Source organism: Biomphalaria glabrata, chromosome 1 (assembly GCF_947242115.1).
Source record: "Biomphalaria glabrata chromosome 1, xgBioGlab47.1, whole genome shotgun sequence".
Taxonomy (NCBI): Eukaryota; Metazoa; Mollusca; class Gastropoda; family Planorbidae; genus Biomphalaria; species Biomphalaria glabrata.
The window spans coordinates 25,770,352-25,783,330 of record NC_074711.1 but is presented as its reverse complement, the minus strand read 5'-3'; the positions used below and the strand labels follow the sequence as shown (position 1 = coordinate 25,783,330).

Genomic DNA, 12,979 nt, shown 5'->3' with positions numbered 1-12,979 from the left:
AATCGTACAATTAACACACATTTTTGTCATAGTCAAAATCACAAGTCAAATACCTTAAACCACAAGTTAAAAATAAAAAGAATAATTTATTTACAACTAAAATGACTTATTAACTAAGTTGTCCGTGTGGTGTATTAATTATGCGAATGTCGTGGTTTTTTTTTATATATTATATGAACATAAAGTAGGTATTGATATTTTTCAATATTACCTGTTTATTATAATTGTATGTATATATATGTATATATATGGGGATAGTATATTTTTACAGACAAATTAAGATTTTCTTCTTCTCGGTTAGAAAATTGTCCGCTGTTCACGACTTTAACAGACCCGTGATGACTGACGCAGATAAGTTCGCCATCTCTGACAAGCGGAACCACTATCCTATCACCATCTAGGTTCGCATAACAATTTACCAGGCAAGACTCCAAGGCGAGCTTCCTAAGATCCGGAGCTAGATCTGCTAGTCCAGAGTTGTGGGACTTGGTCGCCACTTGAACATTTTAACTTCTCGTCAAATCTCGTTTTATGGTCTTGTTGCCCGAGACATAGCTTACAGTGGCGTAGCGCGTCGTTGTTAGCAGGTTAAATACCACCAGAGGTGAGCACTACAAGAATGCCTGAGCAGTATTTTATTATTATTGCTTTAAAAAAAAATTACTTTTCTGCAGTTCCCAACTCCCCTCCCCATGTCCTGAATAGTTTGGTTTTTTAAAAATTAATTTTGCAGCAAATGTCATTGTAACATTTGTAAAAGAATGGTAGATTTAAAATGCTGAAATCAAATTGTATCTGTATATTGTAATTTCTTACTGAGTGACTCTTTGCCTAAAAAACAATTTACAAACCCTTGAGGAGGGTAGGGCTGTTTTGTGGAGAGAAAAAAAAAGCACAGTAGGTGTAAATACTTAGTTACTAATGTAAATAATATAGCAAATATCACATATTGATATTTAAAACCCATACTTAAAAAATGTCACTCCACACACTATAAATTAAAATTCAATCACTATACTAATATATATATGACATAGAAGAGGGGAAGTCGCCCCCCCCCCCCCCCAGCGTATCCGCCAGTGCCTACTTTAAGCACCCGAAAGATCCGGATACGCCTTTTGGATGCTAGTTCTAAGTGTCTAGCATGAACGTTCTGTGTGTGTGTCCCCGAGCTAATGTACATCAAACACTGGACTCAAACTTTGTGTCACTTGTTTGTGTGTCCCCGAGCTAATGTACATCAAACACTGGACTCAAACTTTGTGTCACTTGTTGCAGCTGACTGACACACCAGTCGAAGCACTCATCCACTCACTTTGTCCTGTTTGGACTCTCTTCACACCTAGCTTACAAGTGAGATGGGGTGGGGCTGGCGGGCAGAGATTGAAAAATAAAGGAGGGGGAGGAAGAGGTTTCAGCTGGACAATAATTTGGTATCCACGGAAAAAGTGACATTTACTTCACCACAGGTTGGTGGAAGGAGAGAGAGAATGGAGAGAGGGAGAAAGGAAAGAGAGAAAGGAAAGAGAGACAAAGAAAGGAGTGAGATGAAATTGAACTAACAAATCAGACTTAGCATGACTTATGAAGTATCATAGCCCGCACAGTGAGTCCCCTGAAGATGTAAAAGACGTATTGGTCAAGTCTCCTGGTGGGTCGGACTAGGGTCATGTACGTTCATTCTCTAGCTAACAGCCAATTACTGTTAATTAATAATGCTAATGATGTCCTATCACTGGTGGGGTTCGTTTTGGTTAATTCCACTCCTTCTATGGTATATGGCTATCCAACATATGGTATAAGTGCAGCTGTCCAACAACAATCAGTGCTTTTATACTGTTTAGACTGACGTTCAACATACACTGGGCACACACTGACAACAGCTAGAAGCAGGCCTCTGAAAGAGTCAGCCGGAGAACTATAACAAAGGTCGCGAAATACATCTTTCTCATGACAGTGCAGACAGTCGTGAAGATTATGTAGGTCGCAACTAGATCTGGGTATGCTACTAACGTGAAATCACTCAATGACTCATCCTTAATCTTGGCACTTGAAGACAACGCCGCCGTATTATTATAATACATCTTGGAAGTAAAATCTTGTCTAAACTGAGCCGTCTCTGTTGTTCTCTATGTGACAGTAGTGTGGACAATCTCTAACAAGAATGTTTGATGCTTTTTTGTAGAGTGAAAGAGAAAAATGAGAGTGAGTGTCTAAGAACCAAAAGCTTCAAAAATAAATGATTGTAATATTTGTAATGAATCATGTTGCAATTAGTTTTAATGACCATAAAGAAATATTGAATATAGATAGTGACAGAGAGAGAGAGAGAGAGAAAGAAAAGAGAAATACAGAGAGAGAGAGACAGAGAAAGAGAACAAGACAGACAGAGAGAAAGAAAGAGAGAGAAAGAGAGAGAAAGAGAGAGAGAAAGAGAGAGAGAAAGAAAAAGAGAGAGGGGGAGAGAAGAGAGGTGTGATTCCAAAGATCACTAAAACAAAACCAACAGGCAGATACAAGTTTCTTACATTGACATTATCAACATGCAAATAGAAGAAAGCTAACATATAGCATAATGGAACATTTATTAATAGTATTAATTTTACAAGAAATATTATACATATTGAAATATAGTGTATATATATTTTTAAAAAAATCAACATGTTCACCCATTGTAACAGATAAAATAAACATCCAAAATATAAAAACATTAGACTGACTATAATATGAAATGTATTTGTGTATATGAAATGTATTTATGTATATGAAATGTATTTGTGTATATGAAATGTATTTATGTATATGAAATGTATTTGTGTATATGAAATGTATTTATGTATATGAAATGTATTTGTACATTAATGTTAGCCAATGAACACACCATTTAAATATTAGCTTCAGACTGACAATTAAACTTTGGTAGAAAATCTTACAAAAAGCAGATAAGAGCAGATAAGAAATAATGATTAGACATGGACCAGTGTGACCAAAGATTTAAGGTTTATGTCCTCAAAGATGGTCACAATTGTCACAATAACCATTTTATAAAATCTCTGTCAGGGAAGCTAGAAAGAAACAATAAAAAAAAAAAAAAAACAACAGTAATACCTAAGTCCATAACAAGTCCATATTATTATAGCAGACTAAAAAAAACACTTCCTGAACTAACAATAACAAAAACATTGTAGACACATGTAATTAAATATTCAGATATGTAATAGGTTACAGTACCAGAGATTTGTATAAAAAGGAATTCGGTTTTGTTAATCTTGTAAAGTGAACTAGAAATTACATCAAATCCAGATTGGAAGTAACTAAAAATGTAGCAAATTTTTTTGCATGCAAATTGGGTATGAATAGATGAATACATTGAACAAAAGGTAAGACCTACAACAGAACACACCAATGTTATAGGTAAAACATCACTTAGCATCATGTTGAGGAACTGGCTGCTATTTTAAAAAAAGTAAAGCCAAATCTCTTGAAGCTCTGCATCAGAGGAAAGCAAATATTTAAGAAAAGGACTAGTAAATCTTGCAAAAATAAAGATACTTTGTAGAATGCATATTAATAGAACCTGGACGATAAATGAATATTCTAAAAAAAAATTAGAAAATAAAAAAAAGAAATAAAAAGGCAGTACAATGGCAAAGAGTTAATATAACACAGTATACTTGATAATAGCAATGGTAACAAAAACAAAGCTGGAGGTCATGACAACAAAATCTGACTCTCAATGTCAACTCTGCCACGTTTAATTTAAGTCTCTAATATGATTGTTATATAATCAGAAGTGTTTTGTGTACATGTTATCTTAGTTAACAATAAATTACAATAAAGTATTTTTACAATGCTAGATTAACAATCCACATAATGTTTAAGTTGACACTATTTTCTACGATGGACACAGCTCTTCACTTTAACCATGTATATTCAACTAGTTAGGCCACAAGTATGATAGACGAACAAAACAAAATGCTATAAAGAAAGTTCCATTAAATATGTAACAGTTTTCAGAAGCAAACTGAAGAAGAAAAAAGTTGAACACCAGAGAAAAAGTGAGTGAGAAGACTACACAGTAAGTCCAGCCTTATAAGCCTTTGTTGTAGTACAAGATTTCCTCCTGAGTAGCCTCTTGAATTTCTGGCTCAAGTTTTGACTTTGGAATCTGTTGAAACAAAATAGTCAAGATAGTAAATGATAGAAACTGTACATCTAATGATAGTGTAAGCGTTCAATAGCCGACAGGTAGCTTCAGTGCCAAACATTGACTAAAGGGAATATGTTGATGATACTACTAGAATACAACTATCATGGCACACGTCCACTGTCATGGCACACGTTCAGTGTCATGGCACACGTTCACTGTCATGGCACACGTTCAGTGTCATGGCACACGTTCACTGTCATGGCACACGTTCACTGTCATGGCACACGTTCACTGTCATGGCACACGTCCACTGTCATGGCACACGTTCACTGTCATGGCACACGTTCAGTGTCATGGCACACGTTCAGTGTCATGGCACACGTTCAGTGTCATGGCACACGTTCACTGTCATGGCACACGTTCACTGTCATGGCACACGTTCACTGTCATGGCACACGTTCACTGTCATGGCACACGTTCACTGTCATGGCACACGTTCAGTGTCATGGCACACGTTCACATTCATGGCACACGTTCACTGTAATGGCACACGTTCACTGTCATGGCACACGTTCAGTGTCATGGCACACGTTCAGTGTCATGGCACACGTTCAGTGTCATGGCACACGTTCACTGTCATGGCACACGTTCACTGTCATGGCACACGTTCAGTGTCATGGCACACGTTCACTGTCATGGCACACGTTTGGCAGTAAGTAACCAAAGCACAGGTCACCCCCCCCCCCCAGAGCATCTCTCAGCTGTTAGTTCTCATTTACTTCACACAGCAACTGAGGTTCGGACTTGGTACAATTTACAATAGGTTGATTCCAAGTTGACATTTTTAACGAGGAAGCCTTAAATAGCAAAACAAATTTCATAATTTTAAAAATTCTTTATCATGTGATAGAAACAAGAAGAATTTCCCGATGTCTAAGTCCAGGAACTCTCACCCAAAATATACTGAGCTCAATAGTCCAGCGTTTTCTTTGTTACTACAAGCAATGCTACGAATACAATTCAAACGTTGATTTTAGTTTTCCACTTTGAATCAATCCACGCTGACTGGCATGTGTGAATGCGAGTGTATTTCCATTTCTGATTACAGACAAACCGCTTCTGGATCTCGGAAGAAAGACATAATGTCGCTTGAAAAGGAAATAGTATATAAGTATGAAATAAAAATGGCATATTTCATTCTAAAAGAAAAGGTTCGATCTCAGAAGACTATAAGTACACGCTGCGCGTTCTAGTTCAGATCTCAAAGTGGCATAGAGACAAGACAGCACAAATAGAGACAGCACAAATAGAGACAGCACAAATAGAGACAGCACAAATAAAGACAGCACAAATAGAGACAGCACAAATACCAACAACAGTTTGACACTACGGCAGAAGAGAATAAATATTTAAGAAAATAGTTTGAAAACAGAGCACAATGAGATACAAACAATATTTAAAAATCAACAGATTCAATCCACAGGAAGTGGTCAGTCACCTATGAATTCTGAATTTTCCATAGAGTAAAAATGATCCGACTTCTCCCCCTCCCCAAGTACTAATTAGCCTCATATAATGGTCCCAATGTTGATCTCTCTGCCACGAAGTGAATCATTGAAATAATTCCATATAGAAAGTTGGTCATGCAAGATACCAGCCCCACTTATGTATATGACCGTGCGTGTAAGATATTCATCCATGTGAAGCAGTGCTAATGGTGAGACAGTACACTATAGATGATATAGATCTCACGTGAAGTAGTGCTAATGGTGAGACAGTACATTATAGATGATATAGATCTCACGTGAAGTAGTGCTAATGGTGAGACGGTACACTATAGATCATATAGATCTCACGTGAAGTAGTGCTAATGGTGAGACAGTACATTATAGATGATATAGATCTCACGTGAAGTAGTGCTAATGGTGAGACAGTACACTATAGATCCCACGTGAAGTAGTGCTAATGGTGAGACAGTACACTATAGATCCCACGTGAAGTAGTGCTAATGGTGAGACAGTACACTATAGATCCCACGTGAAGTAGTGCTAATGGTGAGACAGTACACTATAGATCCCACGTGAAGTAGTGCTAATGGTGAGACAAGACACTATAGATCCCACGTGAAGTAGTGCTAATGGTGAGACAGTACATTATAGATGATATAGATCTCACGTGAAGTAGTGCTAATGGTGAGACGGTACACTATAGATGATATAGATCTCACGTGAAGTAGTGCTAATGGTGAGACAGTACATTATAGATGATATAGATCTCACGTGAAGTAGTGCTAATGGTGAGACAGTACATTATAGATCCCACGTGAAGTAGTGCTAATGGTGAGACAGTACACTATAGATGATATAGATCTCACGTGAAGTAGTGCTAATGGTGAGACAGTACACTATAGATCTCACGTGAAGTAGTGCTAATGGTGAGACAGTACACTATAGATCCCACGTGAAGTAGTGCTAATGGTGAGACAGTACACTATAGATGATATAGATCTCACGTGAAGTAGTGCTAATGGTGAGACAGTACACTATAGATCCCACGTGAAGTAATGCTAATGGTGAGACAGTACATTATAGATGATATAGATCTCACGTGAAGTAGTGCTAATGGTGAGACAGTACACTATAGATCCCACGTGAAGTAGTGCTAATGGTGAGACGGTTCACTATAGATGATATAGATCTCACGTGAAGTAGTGCTAATGGTGAGACAGTACATTATAGATGATATAGATCTCACGTGAAGTAGTGCTAATGGTGAGACAGTACACTATAGATCCCACGTGAAGTAGTGCTAATGGTGAGACAGTACACTATAGATCCCACGTGAAGTAGTGCTAATGGTGAGACAGTACACTATAGATCCCACGTGAAGCAGTGCTAATGGTGAGACAGTACACTATAGATCTCACGTGAAGTAGTGCTAATGGTGAGACAGTACACTATAGATCCCACGTGAAGTAGTGCTAATGGTGAGACAGTACATTATAGATGATATAGATCTCACGTGAAGTAGTGCTAATGGTGAGACAGTACACTATAGATCCCACGTGAAGTAGTGCTAATGGTGAGACGGTACACTATAGATGATATAGATCTCACGTGAAGTAGTGCTAATGGTGAGACAGTACATTATAGATGATATAGATCTCACGTGAAGTAGTGCTAATGGTGAGACAGTACACTATAGATCCCACGTGAAGTAGTGCTAATGGTGAGACAGTACACTATAGATCCCACGTGAAGTAGTGCTAATGGTGAGACAAGACACTATAGATACCACGTGAAGTAGTGCTAATGGTGAGACAGTACACTATAGATGATATAGATCCCACGTGAAGTAGTGCTAATGGTGAGACAGTACACTATAGATCCCACGTGAAGTAGTGCTAATGGTGAGACAGTACACTATAGATCCCACGTCAAGTAGTGCTAATGGTGAGACAGTACACTATAGATCTCACGTCAAGTAGTGCTAATGGTACAATATGGCACTATAGCAGTGTCACTACCACAAGTAACACGGGAAGAAAAAAAAAAATCTAAGACCATCCATCATCCGGAGTATTCTAACAACTAAAACCTGATCTGACCTCTATAATGACCTTTTTGTTTCCCCAACAGATTTCAATGTTTGATGTCATCTTCTTACAACAGACTTAATCTAGAATCAGACGTTAATAGACACTTTCTCCGAATAGAGGGAAACGCGAAAGAGAGAGAGAGAGAGACATGAGAAAGAAACAGAGAAGAGTGGCTAGAGAGAACATATTAATCTAGAACCTAAATACAACATCAAGATGGCTTGTAAACATCTGGCCAGAAGCATACGACACTTGCGCTATGCGCTGAGTGCTCTCCCCATCACGTGCTACAGGCCGTGACAGGTTGGCACATGCCAAATATTCTCTGCGTTGCAACATTAATGTCTTTGGATTAGGCCATTAGATGTAGATAACAATCTGCCAGAGTGTGAGCATACACACACACGCACACAGTGAGATGAGTTTCATACAAACATTTTGATCTAGGTCAACGAATAGCAGAATAAATATTATATGTACCCTAAAAAACAATTTTCCAATCTTTCGGGGGTTGTTTTTTCTTCCCAAAAAGTGACATTCTTTATTAAGTGAAATTCTGGTGTAGATCTGTATGATGACTAAAGAGCAAAGAAATACCTATATAGAAAGACGAATGAATACTCGATAGGAGGTGGGAACAAGGAAGATGGGTTTTCCCCATTATTATAATTATAACGACAAGGGGTGGGGGGTTCTTCGGTGCCATCTTAGCTCTTTTCATGCCCCAAAACTGCAACTTGATTAATTAGCATTTTGCCAACACAGTGCGTAATCTTTTGGTCACGTGGTAATCAAAGGGTGTGAACATCCTCTCGTCCTCCTCACACCAAGTGGGTGTGGGATGTGAACATTCTCCTCCGTTAGGGTGGTCTGCCAGACAAATTCAAAGCGACTGGCACGACACCAACCGGCCACAGTACAACAAAGAGGAGCTCACTCTAGGAAAAAGACGTGTTGTATTCAAATTGTAATCTCACAAAACAATTTGTTACCCAATTCTCACAATATCTATAGGTGCAATTAACAAAGTAGCTGAATGTATCATATGATGAAAGAAACCCACCCTAACTATTCCCTTCGTTCTGTCACAAACCAATGCTAATCCACAAATCTGCCATCAGTCAATAGAACATTGTCAAAAAGGGGCATTCAAGTTTCATTCTTTTTTTGCCGATTTTTTATATTTCTGGAGATGCTGTCATTTTTTAAAATACTTTTTCTTGAGATAACATTGCCAGGCTCAAACCAACTTAGCAGTAATTTCAGTAGATACGCCAACAACATCCATCAGAGGGTGGCACCAAACTGAGATTTTTATATGTATTATAAAAAAAAATAATTTTCTAGAAGCCACATTTTTGGGGTACAACTGGCATTAGCTAGATTGTAACAAGCTTGTGCGTGTGCAATAATAATTAAAGCTTTTATTTGAAAAGTGTTTTTTTAAGAGGGGGGATGATCAGGGGTGAGTTGTGGTAACATCATTAGCTAAACGCACCGGGTGACAGCTACCCTAGTGACGCTTCTGTAGTCACGATCAAGTATATCCCCTTTGTATCGAATTTAATGAAGAAGGTATTTAGCGTTTAGTAATATTTCCCGTCGCAGGTTACTCGCAAAAGACCCTCTGCAAGAGGTATAGAAAACTGTAGCGCTTATAGTAAACTCTGAGAGTTATACGGGTCCCCAAGTATCAATGTGATGGGGCAAAGTACACGTGGAAAAATGAGAGGGTCTGAACATTGGACAGTAGATTGTTTACTTTCTGCAAGAAGCGGAGCTGCAAGGTGGACTAAAAGTGAACATTTAAGAACAGGCCCTTAGGAATAGAATGTGAAATACTAGGCGAAGTAAATAGGGTCGCCCCAAATGTGAAATACTAGGCGAAGTAAATAGGGTCGCCCCAAATGTGAAATACTAGGCGAAGTAAATAGGGTCGCCCCAAATGAGAAATACTAGGCGAAGTAAATAGGGTCGCCCCAAATGAGAAATACTAGGCGAAGTAAATAGGGTCGCCCCAAATGAGAAATACTAGGCGAAGTAAATAGGGTCGCCCCAAATTAAATAGAAAAGCAAAAAAATAAATAATAATCATAGTAGAGACTTACGAGCTAGGCCAGTAGACACAGAGCCAGGCCAGTAGACACAGAGTTAGGCCAGTAGACACAGAGTTAGGCCAGTAGACACAGAGCCAGGCCAGTAGACACAGAGCCAGGCCAGTAGACACAGAGCTAGGCCAGTTGACACAGAGCCAGGCCAGTTGACACAGAGCCAGGCCAGTAGACACAGAGTTAGGCCAGTAGATACAGAGCTAGGCCAGTAGACACAAAGCCAGGCCAGTAGACACAGAGCCAGGCCAGTAGACACAGAGCTAGGCCAGTAGACACAGAGACTTACAAGCTAGGCCAGTAGACACAGAGACTTACAAGCTATGCCAGTAGACACAGAGACATACAAACTAGGCCAGTAGACACAGAGACTTACAAGCTAGGCCAGTAGACACAGAGACTTACAAGCTAGGCCAGTAGACACAGAGACATACAAACTAGGCCAGTAGACACAGAGACTTACAAGCTAGGCCAGTAGACACAGAGACTTACAAGCTAGGCCAGTAGACACAGAGACTTACAAGCTATGCCAGTAGACACAGAGCTAGGCCAGTAGACACAGAGCTATGCCAGTAGACAAAGAGCTAGGCCAGTAGACACAGAGCCAGGCCAGTAGACACAGAACTAGGCCAGTAGACACAGAGCCAGGCCAGTAGACACAGAGTTAGGCCAGTAGACACAGAGCCAGGCCAGTAGACACAGAGCTAGGCCAGTAGACACAGAGTTAAGCCAGTAGACACAGAGCTAGGCCAGTAGACACAGAGCCAGGCCAGTAGACACAGAGCCAGGCCAGTACACACAGAGCCATACAAGTTAGGCCAGTAGACACAGAGCTAGGCCAGTAGACACAGAGCTAGGCCAGTAGACACAGAGCTAGGCCAGTAGACACAGAGTTAGGCCAGTAGACACAGAGCTAGGCCAGTAGACACAGAGCTAGGCCAGTAGACACAGAGCTAGGCCAGTAGACACAGAGCTAGGCCAGTAGACACAGAGCTAGGCCAGTAGACACAGAGACTTACAAGCTAGGCCAGTAGACACAGAGACTTACAAGCTAGGCCAGTAGACACAGAGACTTACAAGCTAGGCCAGTAGACACAGAGACTTACAAGCTATGCCAGTAGACACAGAGCTAGGCCAGTAGACACAGAGCTATGCCAGTAGACAAAGAGCTAGGCCAGTAGACACAGAGCCAGGCCAGTAGACACAGAGCTAGGCCAGTAGACACAGAGCCAGGCCAGTAGACACAGAGTTAGGCCAGTAGACACAGAGCCAGGCCAGTAGACACAGAGCTAGGCCAGTAGACACAGAGTTAAGCCAGTAGACACAGAGCTAGGCCAGTAGACACAGATCCAGGCCAGTAGACACAGAGCCAGGCCAGTACACCTAGAGACATACAAGTTAGGCCAGTAGACACAGAGCTAGGCCAGTAGACACAGAGCCAGGCCAGTAGACACAGAGCTAGGCCAGTAGACACAGAGCTAGGCCAGTAGACACAGAGTTAGGCCAGTAGACACAGAGTTAGGCCAGTAGACACAGAGCTAGGCCAGTAGACACAGAGCTAGGCCAGTAGACACAGAGCTAGGCCAGTAGACACAGAGCTAGGCCAGTAGACACAGAGTTAAGCCAGTAGATACAGAGCCAGGCCAGTAGACACAGAGCCAGGCCAGTACACACAGAGACATACAAGTTAGGCCAGTAGACACAGAGCTAGGCCAGTAGACACAGAGCTAGGCCAGTAGACACAGAGCCAGGCCAGTAGACACAGAGCTAGGCCAGTAGACACAGAGTTAGGCCAGTAGACACAGAGCTAGGCCAGTAGACACAGAGCTAGGCCAGTAGACACAGAGCTAGGCCAGTAGACACAGAGCTAGGCCAGTAGACACAGAGCTAGGCCAGTAGACACAGAGCTAGGCCAGTAGACACACAGAGCTAGGCCAGTAGACACAGAGACACACAAAGTTCTATGCTGGAGATATGATCCATGTTTCGCAGTTTGTTTCTCTAAAAAAATCTTTGAGTCCTCTGCGAGGCCCCAACTAAAAATCGGAGGCCCTAGGCGATGCCTAGTGTGCCTATGCCTAAGGCCGGCCCTGCAAGTGTAGTTGTGTTGTCTTATTGAATTCACAATCTGTAATACGGCCTCACAAGACAAACATCTCCTGAGTAATTGAAGTTATACACACGGCAAACGCATCTTATCGTGACAATAATACACAACGCATTAAAAAGTGAAAGAACTCAATAAATATACATAAACGTTTCCTTTTGCAATAACAAAACATTTGGTGGTGAAACTAATCACGATAGTTCAATATATCAATGGCAGCAGTCTGTCGAATTGTTTTTCCAACTGCGAAATTTAACAAAGCGAAGTCCCGGTACTAAATACTTTTCCTTTGAAACCAGTAAACATTTGTTCGGATGCAATTCTGTACAACCAACCTGCCAAAGTTGGAACAGTTACGGTACGAATATCATAAGAATCCACGAGACGTTCTTCCCCAATGTACAGTCACTTTGGGCGTTCTGGTTTTCTGTCAGTCACTCTGGTAATTAATCTATACCCTAAAGCGACATCATTTCCTGTTTAACCCTATCTACCTATACCGACATCATTTCCTGTTTAACCCTATCTACTCTCTTAGATTACAACATACTAAATAAACCCACGTGTATTTTCTATTCTTACTAGTAATTCAGGTCTGCCCTAAGAAATGTTAATTATCAGAAATGATCAGATACGTTGTCAACGCTTCAGGCTTCTGACCAGAGACAGCTGCTGGTAAAACGAGAACACTTAAAACAGATGGAGCTACGAAGCATCTTGTAGACATTAAATCCACGACAAGACCAATAACGGCTGAAGGGGCAGAGTGCACCCAACTTCACCATCACTACCCGCTCATCTCCACATTAATTCTCCTCCAAGATTAATGTTCCAGCTCTTCCCTTCTGCCTGTTACGTCATCATTTATACAGGAATTAACGCCAGTGACAATCTGAATCAATTATCATCTTACATTCTCAGCTCCCTGAAAGTTGAGTGACGCGACATGGGAACGGAGAATCCACAAATCCTGTTCTCGTGTTCCGTTCAGTTTTCATGAGCTCCAGGCATTAAGG

General features: G+C 40.7%; 1 protein-coding gene across 6 annotated transcripts in view; it reads right to left on the bottom strand.

The window, feature by feature from the left end:
* The window catches only part of LOC106054612 (sideroflexin-5-like), a 31,033-nt gene that overhangs the window by 6,780 nt on the left and 11,274 nt on the right, over positions 1-12,979 (bottom strand). Inside the window, exon 13 of one of the 6 annotated variants that reach the window (XM_013210549.2) lies at positions 2,572-4,168. The exons of the other annotated variants lie outside the window; for them this stretch is intronic. Within the exon in view, the coding sequence (XP_013066003.1) occupies positions 4,091-4,168 (78 nt within the window). The 3' untranslated portion in view covers positions 2,572-4,090. Of the gene's footprint in view, positions 1-2,571; positions 4,169-12,979 lie in introns of those variants that run through there. 6 annotated transcript variants of the gene reach the window in all.